The sequence below is a fragment of the Liolophura sinensis genome, chromosome 2 (genome assembly GCF_032854445.1).
Source record: "Liolophura sinensis isolate JHLJ2023 chromosome 2, CUHK_Ljap_v2, whole genome shotgun sequence".
Lineage (NCBI taxonomy): Eukaryota > Metazoa > Mollusca > Polyplacophora > Chitonida > Chitonidae > Liolophura > Liolophura sinensis.
In genome coordinates this window covers 14,228,803-14,245,104 of record NC_088296.1, presented here as the reverse complement: position 1 = coordinate 14,245,104, position 16,302 = coordinate 14,228,803, and the positions used below count along the sequence as shown (strand labels likewise).

Below are 16,302 nucleotides of genomic sequence, written 5' to 3'. Positions count from 1 at the left end.
CAGCCAAGGTGTTAAACAGGACGTAATTGTTCGCTTTGTAATTAACACCAGCCAGCATTGGCATCTAAACACATTCATTTGTATACAATGGCATACATTTCTAAATTTCCTGTTTTAGAGGAATCCGTGTTTCAGCCGAAAATACCACCCAGCGCTTCATCGAGTACAGTGGGTAAGGCAAATAACACATGGCTGTTAGGTGGGCGTGACGTGTAAGGTGGTGTTGTTTTGCTAAAATAAATGAGTGATTGTAGTTAAGCAGAATTTTACACACATAAAAATCAATATTCTTACAAGTATGTTATTAAATGTCCTGTATGATGGGCCCGTGCGAACCAAACATATCCCAGTTAAAGTATGTACTAATGATTGACAAAATCGATGGTAGTCATAAAGCATATCACGTTCTCTTTTTGGCAAAAGTAGTATTTTGATACTTGGGATTAGTCAGGCTATATAGGCTGACAGCGGAGATTGGTCAAGCAGCGTTCTTATTTTGTCTTTCTTCACAGTTGTAACCAGAGTGTCCAAATCTGATCTGATCCTAGGATCCCCGCTGTTCACGACACGAGCTGCCGCAACAACGATGTGCTCCCGCATTTGTTTAAAGTCCGAAGGCTGTGCATTTTTTAATTTCAATATGGCCATCCGTGAATGCAGAGGATTCACGTGGAAAGAATCTGTGTCTTACAGCGAGGATCCCGACTGGGAAGTATGGGTAGTAAAGAAAGCGTAAATCTCAAAGTACACAGCGGGATTTTTTCCATTTCCTCATGTACACCCCTTTCAGCGTCGCTCTCCGTACAATCGCTCTACCTCACAGTCAACACTACACATTCCTAACTTTAAATTCTGTGTGACAAACGTACGAGATTGCGTAGGCTAAATCTCTCATATTATGTCCTCGTGTGGATATATAACCACAAAGTAAGGGAGTGGAGTGTCGGGCGTGAGGGTCTCGTAGGACCAGCTAATCCTAAGCCACATAAATTCCGTCCTCCGCGATTACCGGTCGCAACACATAGATCGCGTTTCTCCTTAAGAAATTTCAAGTTGTTTACAATCGGTGCAACAGTAAGAATATTCTGTACCGAGCTTTGTATGAGGTCTCTGTATTAGGCATCTAAATCCTAAATCCATGCATCGAACTAGATGTCAATCAGTAAAAACGTTCCAGGTCAATAACTGCAAGGTCAATTCCCAAACGATAAGAAAAAATAAACAAACCGCCAAGGAACTACGAACATTAAGCACGACCATAGGACAGAATCACGCAGAGAGAAGCAGTCAACAGTTTTCCATGATGTTGGAAAGAAACCAAGCGTGTTCTAGGTGAGTGAGTGAATTCACTACTCAAATCGAGAACCAGAGTAGAATATAAGTTGTCGATAACAAAATATGTATCTCAGTTGCGTTTTATTATAACTGTCCATATATGCAACGTGGCAACCTAATTCAATACGATTGGTATACACCCTGTGGTCTCAAAGGACGTTTGAGGATGTCAGTATGAAGGGAAAGTATAATTGCGTGTTTCTATCTCGCAACGGCTTTGTTTTCGTTAGTTATTTTGTTCAGTGTATATGTAGTAGCAAACTACGTTGACGTTGTACAGATATTTAGCTACTGTGCACTGTCATAATCCCAGTTAATTATTTACATTCATGGGGGTTTTTGCCTCCTGGATTAAGGACAAATTTTCTCTGAAGGTCAACAAGCAGGTTAGACAATGGAATATTCTAAAACCTACTTGACTTTGGCTGAGCTTTAGTGTCTACACGTATATTATGAATTGTTTACAAGCTCCAAATGACACGGTTTCCACCTTTGTCGAGCACCGAAAGGGCAATTGGCTTTAGTTTGTTCTGATATTACCTTCCTCTATTATCAGTAAATAGGAGCCCTTACATACCGAAAGGACTGCAGCGTAGACAATGAAAGCATCGACAGTCCAATGCCTAACACTAGGACGGCGACTAGAATGTGATAGCAAACAACCGGTGAAATATAGCTTCCTTTCAGATGGATGTACAGACAGACCGAGTTATATACAACTTGTCGACTTGTATGGCCACGCTGCAGACCACATAATTATATGTTTTTAATCAGGCAAATTGTATCGTCGTTCCACTTCCATTCCCTATCGGTCATTAAAACTTCATAACTCTGATCCAAAAATTAAAAGAATGTGTTATCAGGATCCTCGGGTAGAAGAATTTTTGTGATTTTTAGCATGCGCCCATCCTCGTTCTCACAATGTCTCTGTCTCATCGTACTCAATCATCTGATCGCAAAATCTATAAACCTTGCTTTCCTTGAGAAATTATTTGCTATTTATACTATTGACGGCTGCGAACTAAAAAATGTGTAAAATTTGTATTCAATTTTAGTAGACGTGCGGTTTCTGTAAACACTTTGTTAATATCAACGAAATATGAAAATGAGGGGAGCTTCCTTGAAAATAATCCGGAGAATATTGCCGGTCGTGAACCACAGCGTCACCTGTCATCGTGATGGTCTTCACATTTACTTGTTACTGATTGTGGTACAACGCTCTATCTAGTGCCAACCTCAGTCACCATGGCAACCGTGTCAAAGTCAACTAAGGATTAGTTTGGTTTGGTCTGTATAGTTTGGTTTATAGCCCCTCTGTCCATGACTATTGTTGTTTGTTCGTGTATCTGCTTGACCTTTAACTTTCCTCTTTTGAATAAAGTGAACCTTTGTTCTGACATATGTGTTTGTTTAATTAGTTTCCTGTTTTTAAGAGGTGTTTATATACATGTTGTGTCTAAGTAATTGGTTAGAAATGTTGTATAACTAAGGCTAGAGGAATGTCTTGAACTTCCGAAGCTGGAGTGACCTGGATCAATGTGTTTCACAATTTATACAACCTGTGATCATCGAGTTGTACATGTGAGACAGGGGCCGTGCCAGCTATAGAAAATGGAAATAGTTTGCAAAGCATCATTCTGTCAACAGGTCTCCACTTAAGATACCATGCTTGCTTGGGCGAATAGATTGGGGATAGCATCAGGTTGCCATTGATAGCAAACTACAACATACAGACCACCACCACCCCTTCACGCTGAGTCGTGTTTTTTTTTAACGTTGCCTTATGTTTGGATACTTTTGTTCATCTTAAGTTGATACATTTCTGTATTGTTTTGTTAACCTGTCTTTAAGTCCACTTTTTGGACTTTGGCTGTCTGGCATTTTGGTTGATTCGCGTCCTAACATACGAACCTGGGTAGGCCAAAGAAGACAACATTTGTTGCTTCCCGTTACATTTTGGTGTTGTCACTAGGATTCCTAGATGACGTTGGGAATAAGCCGAGTTTCATTTGTGCCTGAATCTGAGATCGCCTTTCCAGAGATTGGCTGTTTACAAAGGTATGTGAAAGGTGTTAGCTTAAAGAAGACAGTTAACCGCAGACATGGAAATCTGGAAGGCAGAGCACAAGAAACGCCTCAAAGTCATGTGGACAGTGGGGTAGGGTTACCTGGGATAAATGCTAGCCAGGTGTTTGATGATGTAGACATGACTACCCGAAACATGTAGGTTAGACGAGGTAATTTACGGCCTAATGGTAAAACGACGTGTTACTGGAAACTAGGCACGAGGGCTCCGAGTTGGAGGATAGTCCGTTAGGGTTTACGTTGGCCCCTAGGAACAGTACGCCGCACTCAAGTTCACAACCTCCTAGTTCCTTCTATAAACTGCAAAGACGGGAGAAAGAACCTGATAAATTCAATGGTCGGTCTGTGTATTTGTGCTCAGCAAAATACTGGCGACGACGTGAGGATGAGGGCCAGAGATTTAGCCTGGCTTGTGTTACAATTTATCGGACATCAGGATGTGAATCAAGGCTTAAACCAGCTAGCAATGCCCACTGGTATATTTCATCGGATGTCAGACTATGGATCTGAGCTAGCGATGTACGGTGTTAGGAAGATCGGACATTATTATGTGGATAAGAGAGATAATCCAACTGGAGACAAAGCGTTATAAATGGTATGGTGTCGGGGAGCGAGTCCGAAACTGAGCTTACATAGCAATGTGCAGTGTTATAACTCATCGGACGTCAGGATGTGAGTCAGAGACTTAACTTAGTTAGCGACGGACAGAGTTGTGATTGACCGCATCTCAGAATGTAGGTCAGACACTTAGCTAAGCGGTGGGCAACTGAACGAACTTTAGAGTGTGGAACAGACTTGGCCCAGGTAGCTATGTTCAGTTTTATAACTCTACCGCATGCAAAGATAGACAGAGAGGACCTTTCAAGCAACACCGAGTTTGTCACGCAACACGTGTTCCTCCTCAAATAATACGCCGCCTTGCTGTTTATTATAGGAATTTCAACGTGTTAACGTGATAGACTAGTATTTATACTCTAGATATGCGAAACATCGAAATTCCTTGTCAGTGAGAAAGGAGCTATTTCCGAGTGAATAGATATCACCTTTGTTATTACAAAAGCTTTACATTTCTGCAAATATGTGCGTCTTGTAACGAGATGAAACGACTTCATTCATACTCAGCTTTGAAATATCTAGGTCAGCTGCTGAGTTTGCCGTTGACTGGTCTAAAATGCATAACGTCCGTGGTTGTGACGACAGAGAGAATGAAATCATGCATTATGCCGGTTTTTTTTTTCATTTTTGCTTTACCTGTAATGCTTGGATAGATTTTAACACCTTAGGTGCTTTGTGGGTAACCTGATACCCCCGGATCATGTTTCGTATTAGCGTGATCGAGTTACTCGACAAGCACTACTACGGCTGTTAAAGACATGACAGAGCTATTCGTTCCTCCTGAAAATCTGTCACAGCTGTGTGTTTCTCCTGATGATGTAACATAGCTTTTGGCTCCTCCTGAAGATCTGTCACAGTTGTTTGTTTCTCCTGATGATGTAACATAGCTTTTAGTTCCTCCTGAAGATCTGTCACAGCTGTTTGTTTCTTCTGATGATGTAGCATAGCTTTTAGTTCCTCCTGAAGATCTGACACAGCTGTTTTTTTCCTCCTGATGATGTAAGATAGCTTTTTGTTCCTCCAGAAAATTTTTGGCAGATTTTGGTTTCTCCTGAAGATCTGCCACAGCTGTTCGTTCCTCCTGAGGATCTTACATAAATTTAAGATCCTAAAGAAGACGTAGCACAGTTTTGGTTGCTTCTGAATATCTGACACAAACTTAGGCTCCTCCAGAAGACCATCCAGAGCAGTATTTCTTTCCTCCTACAGGTCAGATACAGCTTTTGGTTCCTTCTGAAAATCTGACAGCTTCTGCCCATGTTTAAGCCTAAGATATGTGCCCCCTATACGCGCATGAATTTGAAATGGATGAGAAAGACTCGCTGATCACCAAGTGCGATGTTTTTATAACAACAGAAAAGATTTTATTACAACGGCAGGTACATTTTTTATCATTTTTAGCGTTTGTGTAACAGGATGTAAGTCAGAGCGCCAAAGACTTGATTTCATGGGAAATGAGTAGCTAAATAATTATTGTAAGTGGTTATTATACAAGCGCTATGTATCTCTGGGCTGGAAGGAATTTCTCTTTAGTCTAGTGGTAGAGGCGTGGTCTCCAAACTAAGTGATTACTGGTTCCAATCCTCGTAACAATTAGCGCTGGGAGCAGGGTGAAATGTAATGGGCCTTACCAGCTAGGGATTTGAACCAGCGATCTTTGGTCCACGCCTCAACCACTAGAACTAAAGTAAAATTCCCTCCAGCCATAAATTATGGCTGATCTACCAGCCAGGCACAGGCAGATTTGCCAGCGATTTACAGGTGATCCACGAGGTGATCTACTAGTGAATTAGCCAGTCACAGACAGATCTAACAGACAGGTACAGGCAAATTTACCAGCCAGTTACAGACTAATCTACCAGCCACTTATAGACAGATCTATCAGCCAGCTACACACAGATCTACAAGCCACTTACAGACACGTCAACCAGCCAGCTACAGGAAGATTGTAGCTTCCAGCCCTCCGACAATTGTACCATGCATTTTACGTCATGCCAACATTTTCTCCAGCATATCATGAAAATTTCCCGCAGGATCGAAAGAATCTCCCGCGGGAAATTTTCTTGACCTGGCGGGAGATCACCGATCTTCAGTGTGTTAAGCAGGAAGGATTTAGCACTATACTGAAGGGACTGGGACCATATGAGTTAATGAGATATTTCTCTCATATTAAACTGTACATGTGCATTACGGTTAGGTAGAAATTAAATCACATATACCTTTCGTAATATTTTAAACTACTGAAAACCGTTTCCTTTCTGCAGCCGTGTCAACAAATCGGCAAGAGTTATTCCTCTTGAAACTTCCACTCACAAACAGTATTGCTTTTTGTGATCAAATATTTGATTATTTTACTGCATATATGTGAATCGGTAAGGATTCATCATCTAAATCTCATCACCTCATTTTTATTTTATTATTTACGTAAAACCACTTAATACTCGTTGTCAGGACAAACGATGCTCTCGGCAGTACAGTCAACAAAAACTTTTCATATCCAAGTAAATTTTCACTTGTGTATATGCTCATGTAGGGCAGGTAGGCTTTTTTAACACTGTATCATGTAATGAGCTTGTTAACTGTACAATGGCCCTCGTGCTACAACCAGGCTGTGATTATTATAAACAGCAACTGTTGTAACTGCACAACAATGCGTTAATGCTTAACTGCACGAACGTTGTTTTCTGAGCCACCGAATGGAAAATAAACGATATCGGCAGGTTAACCTTCTATTGAATACCCTAGGCATTATTCATTAACATTCACATATTTGCATTGTGGTGCATATACACGTCTATATATCTGAAGAAATATCTACTATCAACCTGTCCACTGTTGGTCTAATTGATTTTTGCTCCGTATTTTGGGAGCTCAAGTCGGTGCTCACTGCTGTCGGTGTATTTATACGGCGAATTGTTGACGTTTGAAATCAAAGACTTGTGGATCCGGTAAGTCGTTTTAAGCAGCACTACATCAAAGCGCGGTGGAAATCCGCCCTGCAACACGGAGGCACATTACATACAACCTAATTCCTTAGGTTCCTTCGCCGTCATATGACTGAATAATTGTTGAGTACGACGTTAAACCCCAAGCACCCAGTCAGTCACTCATCTAAAGAGGGAAAACACATTCTTAATGTACGTAGTGCACAGAATCCGTAATATGACCGGGTTTGAACTCACCGCTCCACTCTCTTGCATGTCATTTTATATCCCAGAAACTAGCCGCGTTAGTGGGAACAATATAATGCATGAAACGCCGCACTGTATATCGCCCTAGATACCTCTAGTGTAAAAGTAACTTGATAAGATCCTTGTTGACTGCCTAAAAGTAGAAATAACCGACTGCGGAGTACGTAAAGGAAATAGCGTGTCATAGATGCATCTATCACACTATACATGTACATCCGGCTTGGAGCAACCCTTGAGTGGCTCACAACCTCCGGCAGTTGCACTGGTGTTATCTTAACCATGCTCTCCTGGCTTCGAGGATGTCTTTCAAAACCAGATATTTTAACCCCATTTTCGCAGACACATTGACCATAGCCAAATTTACACGCGCTATCATCGATCTTAAAGTAAAGGACCGGTGAGTGGGCTTCCCGAGATTAAAAATACTGAACAGGGTTACCAAAACTAACCCCATAAGCCGTTTTAAACAATTCGCTAAATTAGGGTCAATTAAGCTTAATTAAGTGCCCCCCGGCGAGTAGCCCCGAGTTCGAGTCGCCCAGCTCAGCAGGGATATGACCTTTGACCCGTGACGTAGAGTCGGGAAGCCGGTCTTCAGGCAGCTACTGGGCCACATATACTAAAACAAAAGAAATGGCTGATGCTGAATACGAGGAGTCGAGTCTTTTGTCGGAAAGTATGGAGAGCAGCAGTAGCAGTGATGGAAATGCGGACTTTGATGAAGAGGTAGACACCTGCAAAGCTACTACTTTGGACATAAACCCGTATATGTTCGAACCAGAGTGGTCATCGGACGGAGACGAGACACCCGAGGTGGAAGGAAATGTCACGGACATTGAGCCTGAGGGTCCTGACCGACGTGAGAACACTGAATGGTACGACAAGTTTTCTAGTTAACCGTAATGTTCATATATTGTGTCATAAAATAAGCATAGCGTTAGATCCCAACTTATTCCACCTTATCTCAAAATGTCCAAGCGTGATATTTTTATAATAGGCTTATGGCCAACCCAGGCGCTGTTTTGGTTATTTGCCCTGCGTTAGTAACTAGGTCTATATGCTTATATTCTCCATTCGTTCCAGGTGTACTTGTGGTCAGTGTCATCCGCTGGATTCACAAGAGGAATGCATTTGCTGCCAAGAAATTTCCAGAGTGGTGGATAGGATCGAGTTGGCACCCGGGGATGAAAAACCGAAGTGCATAACAGAGCACCCAGGTTTTCAGTCTGTTGTTCTGGATAGGGATGTGCTGGAAACGGCTTACTATGTGTATAGGCAACAGTATGGACCAATGAATTTGACCCATAATTCGTAAGTTCAACATCCCAGGTTGAAATTTTGAGAATGTAGCGAGGCTTTACTTTTTAATGTGATTCCATGTTTGACAAAAGTTGACCTATATCACAGGCACTTGGTACCGATGAAGGGCCATACATATATAGCTGCATATACAGCATAGGGGCCTATATATTTTGTTGTCATTCTATGTATCGGTATCAAGTCCCTGTGGCCTATATGTGGAAAGAGGGATTATGCTGTTATTTATAAAACACTTGGTCTCAAGCTCCACGGCTAGAACACATTTTGAAAGCATATCGAGAGCATTGTCCTCACCACAGGACTCCTCGCTTTGCATACATGTACCTCTAAGCTGTTAGTTCATCATGCTCATGTCAGAAAAAATGCTACGGATACTGTTTGATTAAGTCCTTGACAGAACTTTTATTAACTTCCTTGATACATAGCTTGTCAGTTGAGTATACACACATTCATCTTTCCAGTATGATTGAAATACATGTAGCACAAACATATACATATAATTCAATTTTCAAAGACATTTGTTTACTTACATCGACATATATCATGCGCAGTGGATATAAAAAAAATTGTTTGCAGTAAAACAAAAAAACAATATGACTTGCAGAATGTAGTTTTCGTCATAAACTTATTATTGTAATTATTGAATTAGCTTAATATGCCCAAAGTTAAAACGAAATAACAAGATATATACCAGACCATTTATGTACATTATCATTCATAATTTGGTTTGCAGGCAATATCGGTATGTAACATATCGCCAGCTGTGTAGATGGTGTTGGAAATGGTTGGGGAAAAGAATTCGTGTGGTTCTTCCAGCATGCTGTGTCCACAATGTCCCATTTACGAAATAGCGATATAAATTCACATCAAATAAATTTGAATATTAAAATGTTACTGACTGTTGGGACAGAAATAATTGTGATTTTTAATATTAAATTTGAAAGCATGAGTGGTCTGGCTGAGGGTGGGAAATTCAAAAACAGGCTTAACATTGCAAGTTTAATATGTTACCAAAATTGCTGAGTTATCTGAATTTTCAAATTCAATTTCAAAAAGTAGGCCTACTATACCGATAATTTTGTCAGTATTTCCTAACATGGATTTGATAACTGTAGCACACTTGCAATCGCCTGATGTTTAAAATTAAGCCAAACGGAGAAAAATGAGAAATGAAACGGTAATTATCTGCATAAGTCAGCCAGCAAAATGCGGTAGGCTGGCTTAGGCTATGCATATCATACTATGCAAGGACGCTGCAGAAGGGATAAGGTTACAACAACAACATTCTTAGAACCGGCACAGCTTTTTCTACAGTGTGTTCTACCACAATGTTGGCCGCAATATCACCTGCTCGAATCGATGTTTGATTTCATTAGGCCTACAGCCAGAAATTTTTAATTTAAGATATGGTTTCTATTTAGGCTGTCAAAACAGTGTTGCACATAACAATGTCACCTACCCTGTGAGCTGACAATTTCACTGTGGCTGCACTGCGACGCTTACCACCGGATACTTGCTGATCTTGTCCACTTGTAGAGGGCTTGGCAGACATTTGGCCGTGAACATTAGGTACAGCAGTGTTCTTTAAATACAGCTGACCCACAAAGCCCATCTTAAATTCAACCAAGTTGGAGAAATCATCTTCCCGAAAGTGTGAAGAGCACAGCAGGGAAGTTGGAGACGCTGTCACCCAATCTTTTCGTTTGGTTTTCACAAATTTGTTCCACAAATCGAGCCTTTTCTCATCGTCGTGTGGGAACATATGGAGACAAATCCCTTTCTCCTTGTCTTTCGTGTTACTGCAGTAACCAGCACAACATCTGCGGACCATTTTCAAAATCTTTTGTGACAGTGTGAACTTGTTTGCTTAGTAAACAAAAGGGACGCCTGACTCGGTGCCCGAAGTTTGCTTTGCTATTTTGGGTGACAGGCGGGACCGCTTAGGTGAACTTAATAAGTAAATATCTCCCCAAATTTACGCTGGAGGCCGCAATCTTTGCCGAATTTCAACACTGTGAATGTTTATTTAGTGTATTACAAAGCATAGAGGCATGAAAAACATTACCGGTCCTTTACTTTAAAGAAGACACTGGAAGAAATGGGACAAGCGGAGAAACATATTGCGGTGATTTATGCTAGAACATGGTTGTTTATGGAACTGAGTCTTCATGGTTTAACACAAGATCGTATCAACATGTCTTATGTCTAAAAAAAATATTTAAACTGTTTATTACGCGCTGTGGAAAAGAAATGAAATATTCAGATATGCCTATTAAATAAAACAATCCCTTGATTAACAAATGCAGCTCTAAATATCACTGTGGAGCATCCCTTTTTAGGGATTGTCATTGGAGATTTTTAAGAGCATAGCTGGTCAGGACAACCGTATGTTACTCCACAGTGTAGAATTACATATACATGTGTAGCACTCGTTACTGAAGTAGTTTCTTGTAGCTCTTTCCACATATGTTAACGTTCCGTGCAAACTTCTTCAATACCTCTATTGTTAGCCTTCTCGTCTAAGTGAGATATCTTGACTACAGCGTAAAACACAATCAGAGAAATAAATAAATCATTTCCCTAGATAAGGCGTCATCGATGACTTTTTAAACGCCTTTCGCTGAAGAAACAGATAGGGAACTCCTTATCCCTGAGAGCTACGCCGTCGTTGTTAAAAATTGGGAGCTCTGTCACTTTTAATTGCGGAAAACTGGTGTAGCCTTAAAGCGAGTAGCACTGGGCAGCCTACTGTTGGCTGCTCATGGATGTGGGCTGCCCAGTGCTACTCCATATATGCGACCCAGCCCATGGTGACCTACATACACAGCCCTGAAACATGCTGTGTACGCGGGCTCTGTCAGTATATGTAGTTGAACATTGCATACTGGTAAGACTTTGTGAGGAAATAGACATCCTTCGAAACGTACTGGGAACGCCCACATTGAATTAGGGATAGATTTACATAACTACGAGGTAGGTACTTTTGTTTCTGGATAAGCATGCATGAATCTATATTTCGGAGGTGATTTACATAGTAATAATCAGCTAGTATCAACATTTACACAACCGTAGCCTGAGGAGTTTAATTTGAGCCAGCTTTTATATACATATACCTCAACGTGGACGATAGTGATGGTGTTAGCAGGCTAATAGGGTACTTTCGGCACCATGTCCTTTATCCCCACAGCTCTCGGCACAGGATTCACGAGAGATCAGCAAGTAACATAAGTGTAGACAAGCCTGGTAGTAACATATGAGATCAATTGGACAATCGATCAATTCCTCTGCTGTACTTGCGATTTTATCGGACTTTTTTGGGCCTGTCTTTATTCTAAAAGCATCAAATTACAGAACATAGGCTGTATAATTTAATGTCAATTCACTCAAGCGTGTCATAATACGACTGTGATATAAATGTACGCCGATCCGGAGTAAACGCATAATCAGGCATTTATTCATTTAGTGAAAAAATCTTTGACCTTATAGGTCCATTTTAAACTTTTCAAGATAAAATGTACCATTGACATTACACTAAACGTTGTAATGCTTTATAAGTGGGCTTTAGTAAAGATATACCGACACTATAATGTTGCGAGTTATTGTTTTTTATCTGCAGGTAGAACTCTTGCAGATAATGTCTTTTAGTTGAAGATGTACGTAGGATGTGAATTAAGATATCACCAGGGGTAGAATTATTTGTGTAAACAGTTGGTAAATCTGATGTGGGATCTGAATAAATAAATAATTGGTATGTTTGTCTGTAACTTACAGATATGTGTGAGAGTAAGTAGGTCCTTTATCTTAAATTATTGTAAGACCTACACCAAACTCTAGCGTTAGACCTATATACAAATGTAGCGTAAGACCTACACTCAAATGTAGTGTAAGACCTACACCAAACCCGTAAGACCTATACACAAATGTAGCCTAAGACCTACACACAAATGTAGTATAAGACCTACATACAAATGTAGCCTAAGGCCTAACACAAATGTAGTGTAAGACCTACACAAAAACGTAGCGTACAGCCTAACACAAATGTAGCGTTAGGCCTTCTCCCAAAAAGTAGCGTAAAGTCTACACACCCAATATAGTGTAAAATCTATACTCAAATGCGGTGTAAGGGCTACACTTAAATGTAGCCTAAGGCCTACACCCATATGTCCAGTTAGGCATACATCCAAAGGGTAGTGAAAGGCCGGACACAATTGTAGTGCAATGCCTGCATGCAAGTGTAGTGTAAGGCCTAACACAAATGTAGCGTAAGGCCTACACACAAATGTAGTGTAAGGCCTAACACAAATGTAGAGTAAGACCTACACCCAAAATGTAGTGTAAAACCTAACACAAATGTAGTGTAAGGCCTAACACAAATGTAGAGTAAGGCATACACCCAAATGTAGTGTAAAACCTAACACAAATGTAGTGTAAGGCCTAACACAAATGTAGTGTAATGCCTAACACATATGTAGTGTAAGGCCTAACACAAATGTAGAGTAAGGCATACACCCAAATGTAGTGTAAAACCTAACACAAATGTAGTGTAAGGCCTAACGCAAATGTAGTGTAATGCCTAACACAAATGTAGTGTAAGGCCTAACACAAATGTAGAGTAAGGCCTACACCCAAATGTAGTGTATAGTCTACACCCAAGTGTAGCTTAAGGTCTACACACCCAACATAGTGTAAGGTTTATACTCAAATGCGGTGTAAGGGCTATACTCAAATGTAGCCTAAGGCCTACATCCATACGTCCCGTGAGGCATACATCCAAGTGTAGTGTAAGGCCTACACACAAATGTAATACAAGGCGTACACCAAAATGTAATGCAAAATGTACACCCAAATGTACTGTAAGGCCTAACACAAATGTAGAGTAAGGCCTACACCCAAATGTAGCTTAAGGTCTACACACTCAACATAGTGTAAAGTCTATACTCAAATGCGGTGTAAGGGCTACACTCATACGTCCCGTGAGGCATACATCCACGTGTAGTGTACGGCCTACACACAGATGTAATACAAGGCGTACACCAAAATGTAATGCAAGGTCTACACCCAAATGTAGTGTAAGCTATCCACTCAAATGTCCTGTCAATTATTATTACACCCAAATTTACTGCAGTGAAAGCAGATGTCTGAACGCTCATTTTGTGTAACCAGCTTCGCGGCTGTGCCTAGTTGCACAGGGAATTGCTGCGAGGAGCTACCTACACTAAACCTAAGTCAACACTATACTATAGGGCAGGCAGATGGGCTTACATCACATTTTTAGAATTTACATATGTAGGTCATAAAGTAAAAGTAAAATCCAGAGCAGCGATTTACGTCATACTCCGGTTGCGCTATTTTATCCTGAATGCATGCTGAGGAGCACAATATACTGTATTTTTTTCCCGATTTGACAAACAGTTTTTGTTTTGTCTTTTTCATGGTAGAAATTCCAGTCCATCATCATCTTGGGTTACATGTCAGATGTGACGAGAGCGATTTGGCTGATGCTATCAGTGAGAAGGTGACCATTTCATGTCATTTGTTAACTAATAACTGAACACAATTTCTGGAAGAAGTTCTCGTACTGAAAACTCCCATTTATGTACATTTCAGAAGCAACATTCCGACAAGGGGCATTTTTCGTTCGTCCATCAACGTAAGTGTTTAACAGTCTCTTATTAAAGAAGTCATCGCTTCATTTGAAACCGTTATATTCTGAAAGAGAAGATTATGCCATTTAAGGGACTTAAAAGAAAAAGTGGAGCAGGCGACGAACATGGAGAAGAAGAAAAGGAAGCCAACAGCCCTCAGAAAGTTGTTAAGGGCAATGATTCCCATGTACAAAAAGGTGAAGCAATAAAAAGAGGAATGAAACATGAGGATGGTGATGCATCAACGAGTTCCACCAGCAGCTTAAAAAGGACGAGCGTTAGAGACAAATGTCAGAAAACATGGAAAGACCCTGACACGATCGCGAAAACTGAGGACGTTCAGTTGGGGGATGGAGAAGACACAGAGGGTGAAGACAAAGACAGTCCTGTGCAGAAAAAGGGAAAAGCACGGCGTCCAGCAAAAAGAAGAAAGTCGACAAGTAAGAAGAGAAAACGCAGATCAAAAGAAATCAAGGAAGAGAGCTAGAGTGGGGACGAGGATGATAACGAAGATAATGACGACAAAGAAACATAATTTTACGGTAGATGAAAAGAGTTTACACTGAGAATATAGGAAGTGTGGTGATCTTATGCTTTGGAGAAGAAACATTGAATGGACCACATTTTTATTTCATTGATTTTCTGTGTTTAAAATAAATATAATAACAGAAACAAGTTCAGAGACACGTAGATGATTGTCTTAATTAAACTGTCAGAAATGTTTATACAGCGGAAGTGTCTTTTGTACGTCTCATTGTCGGATTTGTACATCATGGTAATCCAAAATCATTCTTTAAATGTCTGATTTTCTTTCAGTGAAGAGGAAGTTTTTCATCGTAAGGGATTTTACAGACATTTTGTAGAAAAAAGAATTCTTGCGAGTGATATTATTAAAATACCATATTATGATGCATATTCTTACTGGCACATTTATTGAGCAAACTATCGATCTAGGGTGGTATATTGATCGGACACGGTTATACGTCGGTACGTGCGTCAGATATTTGGCCAACCTATCGATGCACAGTGTAATAATCGATTGGCTAGGAATTTGCTGCTAAAATTGAGTCAAAGACTTAGCCCACCTAATGATTCACAGTTTAATAATTGATAGGATAAGGCTTTATCTAGCGCAGCGTAATGACTCTCGTGTCTCTCACAGCGGTCGATGTGAGTTAAGTTCAGGTCAAGCTGACTTCCTCCCCGGCCAGCAATCTGCGGATGGTCGTGGATTTCCTGCCGGTGTTGTACGGTTTCCCCCCACCATAATGCTGGTCGCCGTCGTATAAGTGAAATATTCTTGAGTACGGCGTAAAGCACCAATCAAATCAAACTGTTGGGTGATGAATGTAGGGCGCTATATATGCGTGTGTTTTAAGAGATTGTTATTTTCTATGCTGTTCATGATTATGCCGTAATTGCTACATACTGTTTCCTACATGTTGTTTTTATATTGATTTCTTTATGTTCAGTTTGTGGGCCTCCGTGGCTTAGTTGGTTAGCGCGCTAAGCGCGACGTAATGGCCCAGGAGCCTCTCACCAATGCGGTCGCTGTGAGTTCAAGTCCAACTCATGCTGGCTTTCTCTCCCGGAATGTCTCTCAACAACCTGCGGATGGTCGTGGGTTTCCCTCGGTCTCTGCCAGGTTCTCTTCCACTATAATGCTGGCCGCCGTCGAATAAGTGAATATTCTTGAGTAAGGCGTAAAACACCAATTAAATAAATAATTCAAGACAGCATATATCTTAAGTCACATAAAAAGCATGTTGCCAAAGAAAAAACAACAACCTAGATTTGAACTCTCTGACGAGGTGAAACCTGGCAAAACCGATCACATTGTAAAGTTTATGTTTTACATAAGAAGACAAAGGTCAACCGAAACGAAATTTTGACTGCAGATAGAAATACATAAAACATCCAGTAAAGATATCTGGTTTTCTATTTAACGTTGATCTTCATATTGAAAATTAAAAACAGTGTCCCGTTTAAACGAAAAAAATGACGTTTTTGGCCTAGAGTGTATGTTTCTCGAGTTATTGCAAAGCAGGCTTGTTTTTAATGGCCATATAAGCTTTATGGATGATTCAACCAAGTTTTGCACGTCTGATTTG

At 40.5% G+C, this 16,302-nt stretch overlaps 1 protein-coding gene and 1 long non-coding RNA gene across 3 annotated transcripts in view; both read left to right on the top strand.

Annotated features, from left to right (window-relative positions):
* The window catches only part of LOC135462850 (uncharacterized), a 158,818-nt gene that overhangs the window by 16,664 nt on the left and 125,852 nt on the right, over positions 1-16,302 (top strand). The window lies entirely within an intron of this gene.
* On the top strand, positions 7,840-15,680 carry LOC135462849 (uncharacterized). Of its 2 annotated transcripts, XM_064740135.1 has the most exons (3): positions 7,840-8,101; positions 8,310-8,537; positions 14,154-15,680. In XM_064740135.1, the coding sequence occupies exons 1-3, from the start codon at positions 7,860-7,862 to the stop codon at positions 14,206-14,208; spliced, it is 525 nt and encodes a 174-aa protein (XP_064596205.1). In that variant the 5' UTR covers positions 7,840-7,859; the 3' UTR covers positions 14,209-15,680. The 2 variants fall into 2 exon arrangements, 1 of the variants encoding a protein (XP_064596205.1); XR_010443501.1 differs by lacking the exons at positions 7,840-8,101; positions 8,310-8,537 and adding an exon at positions 11,411-11,519.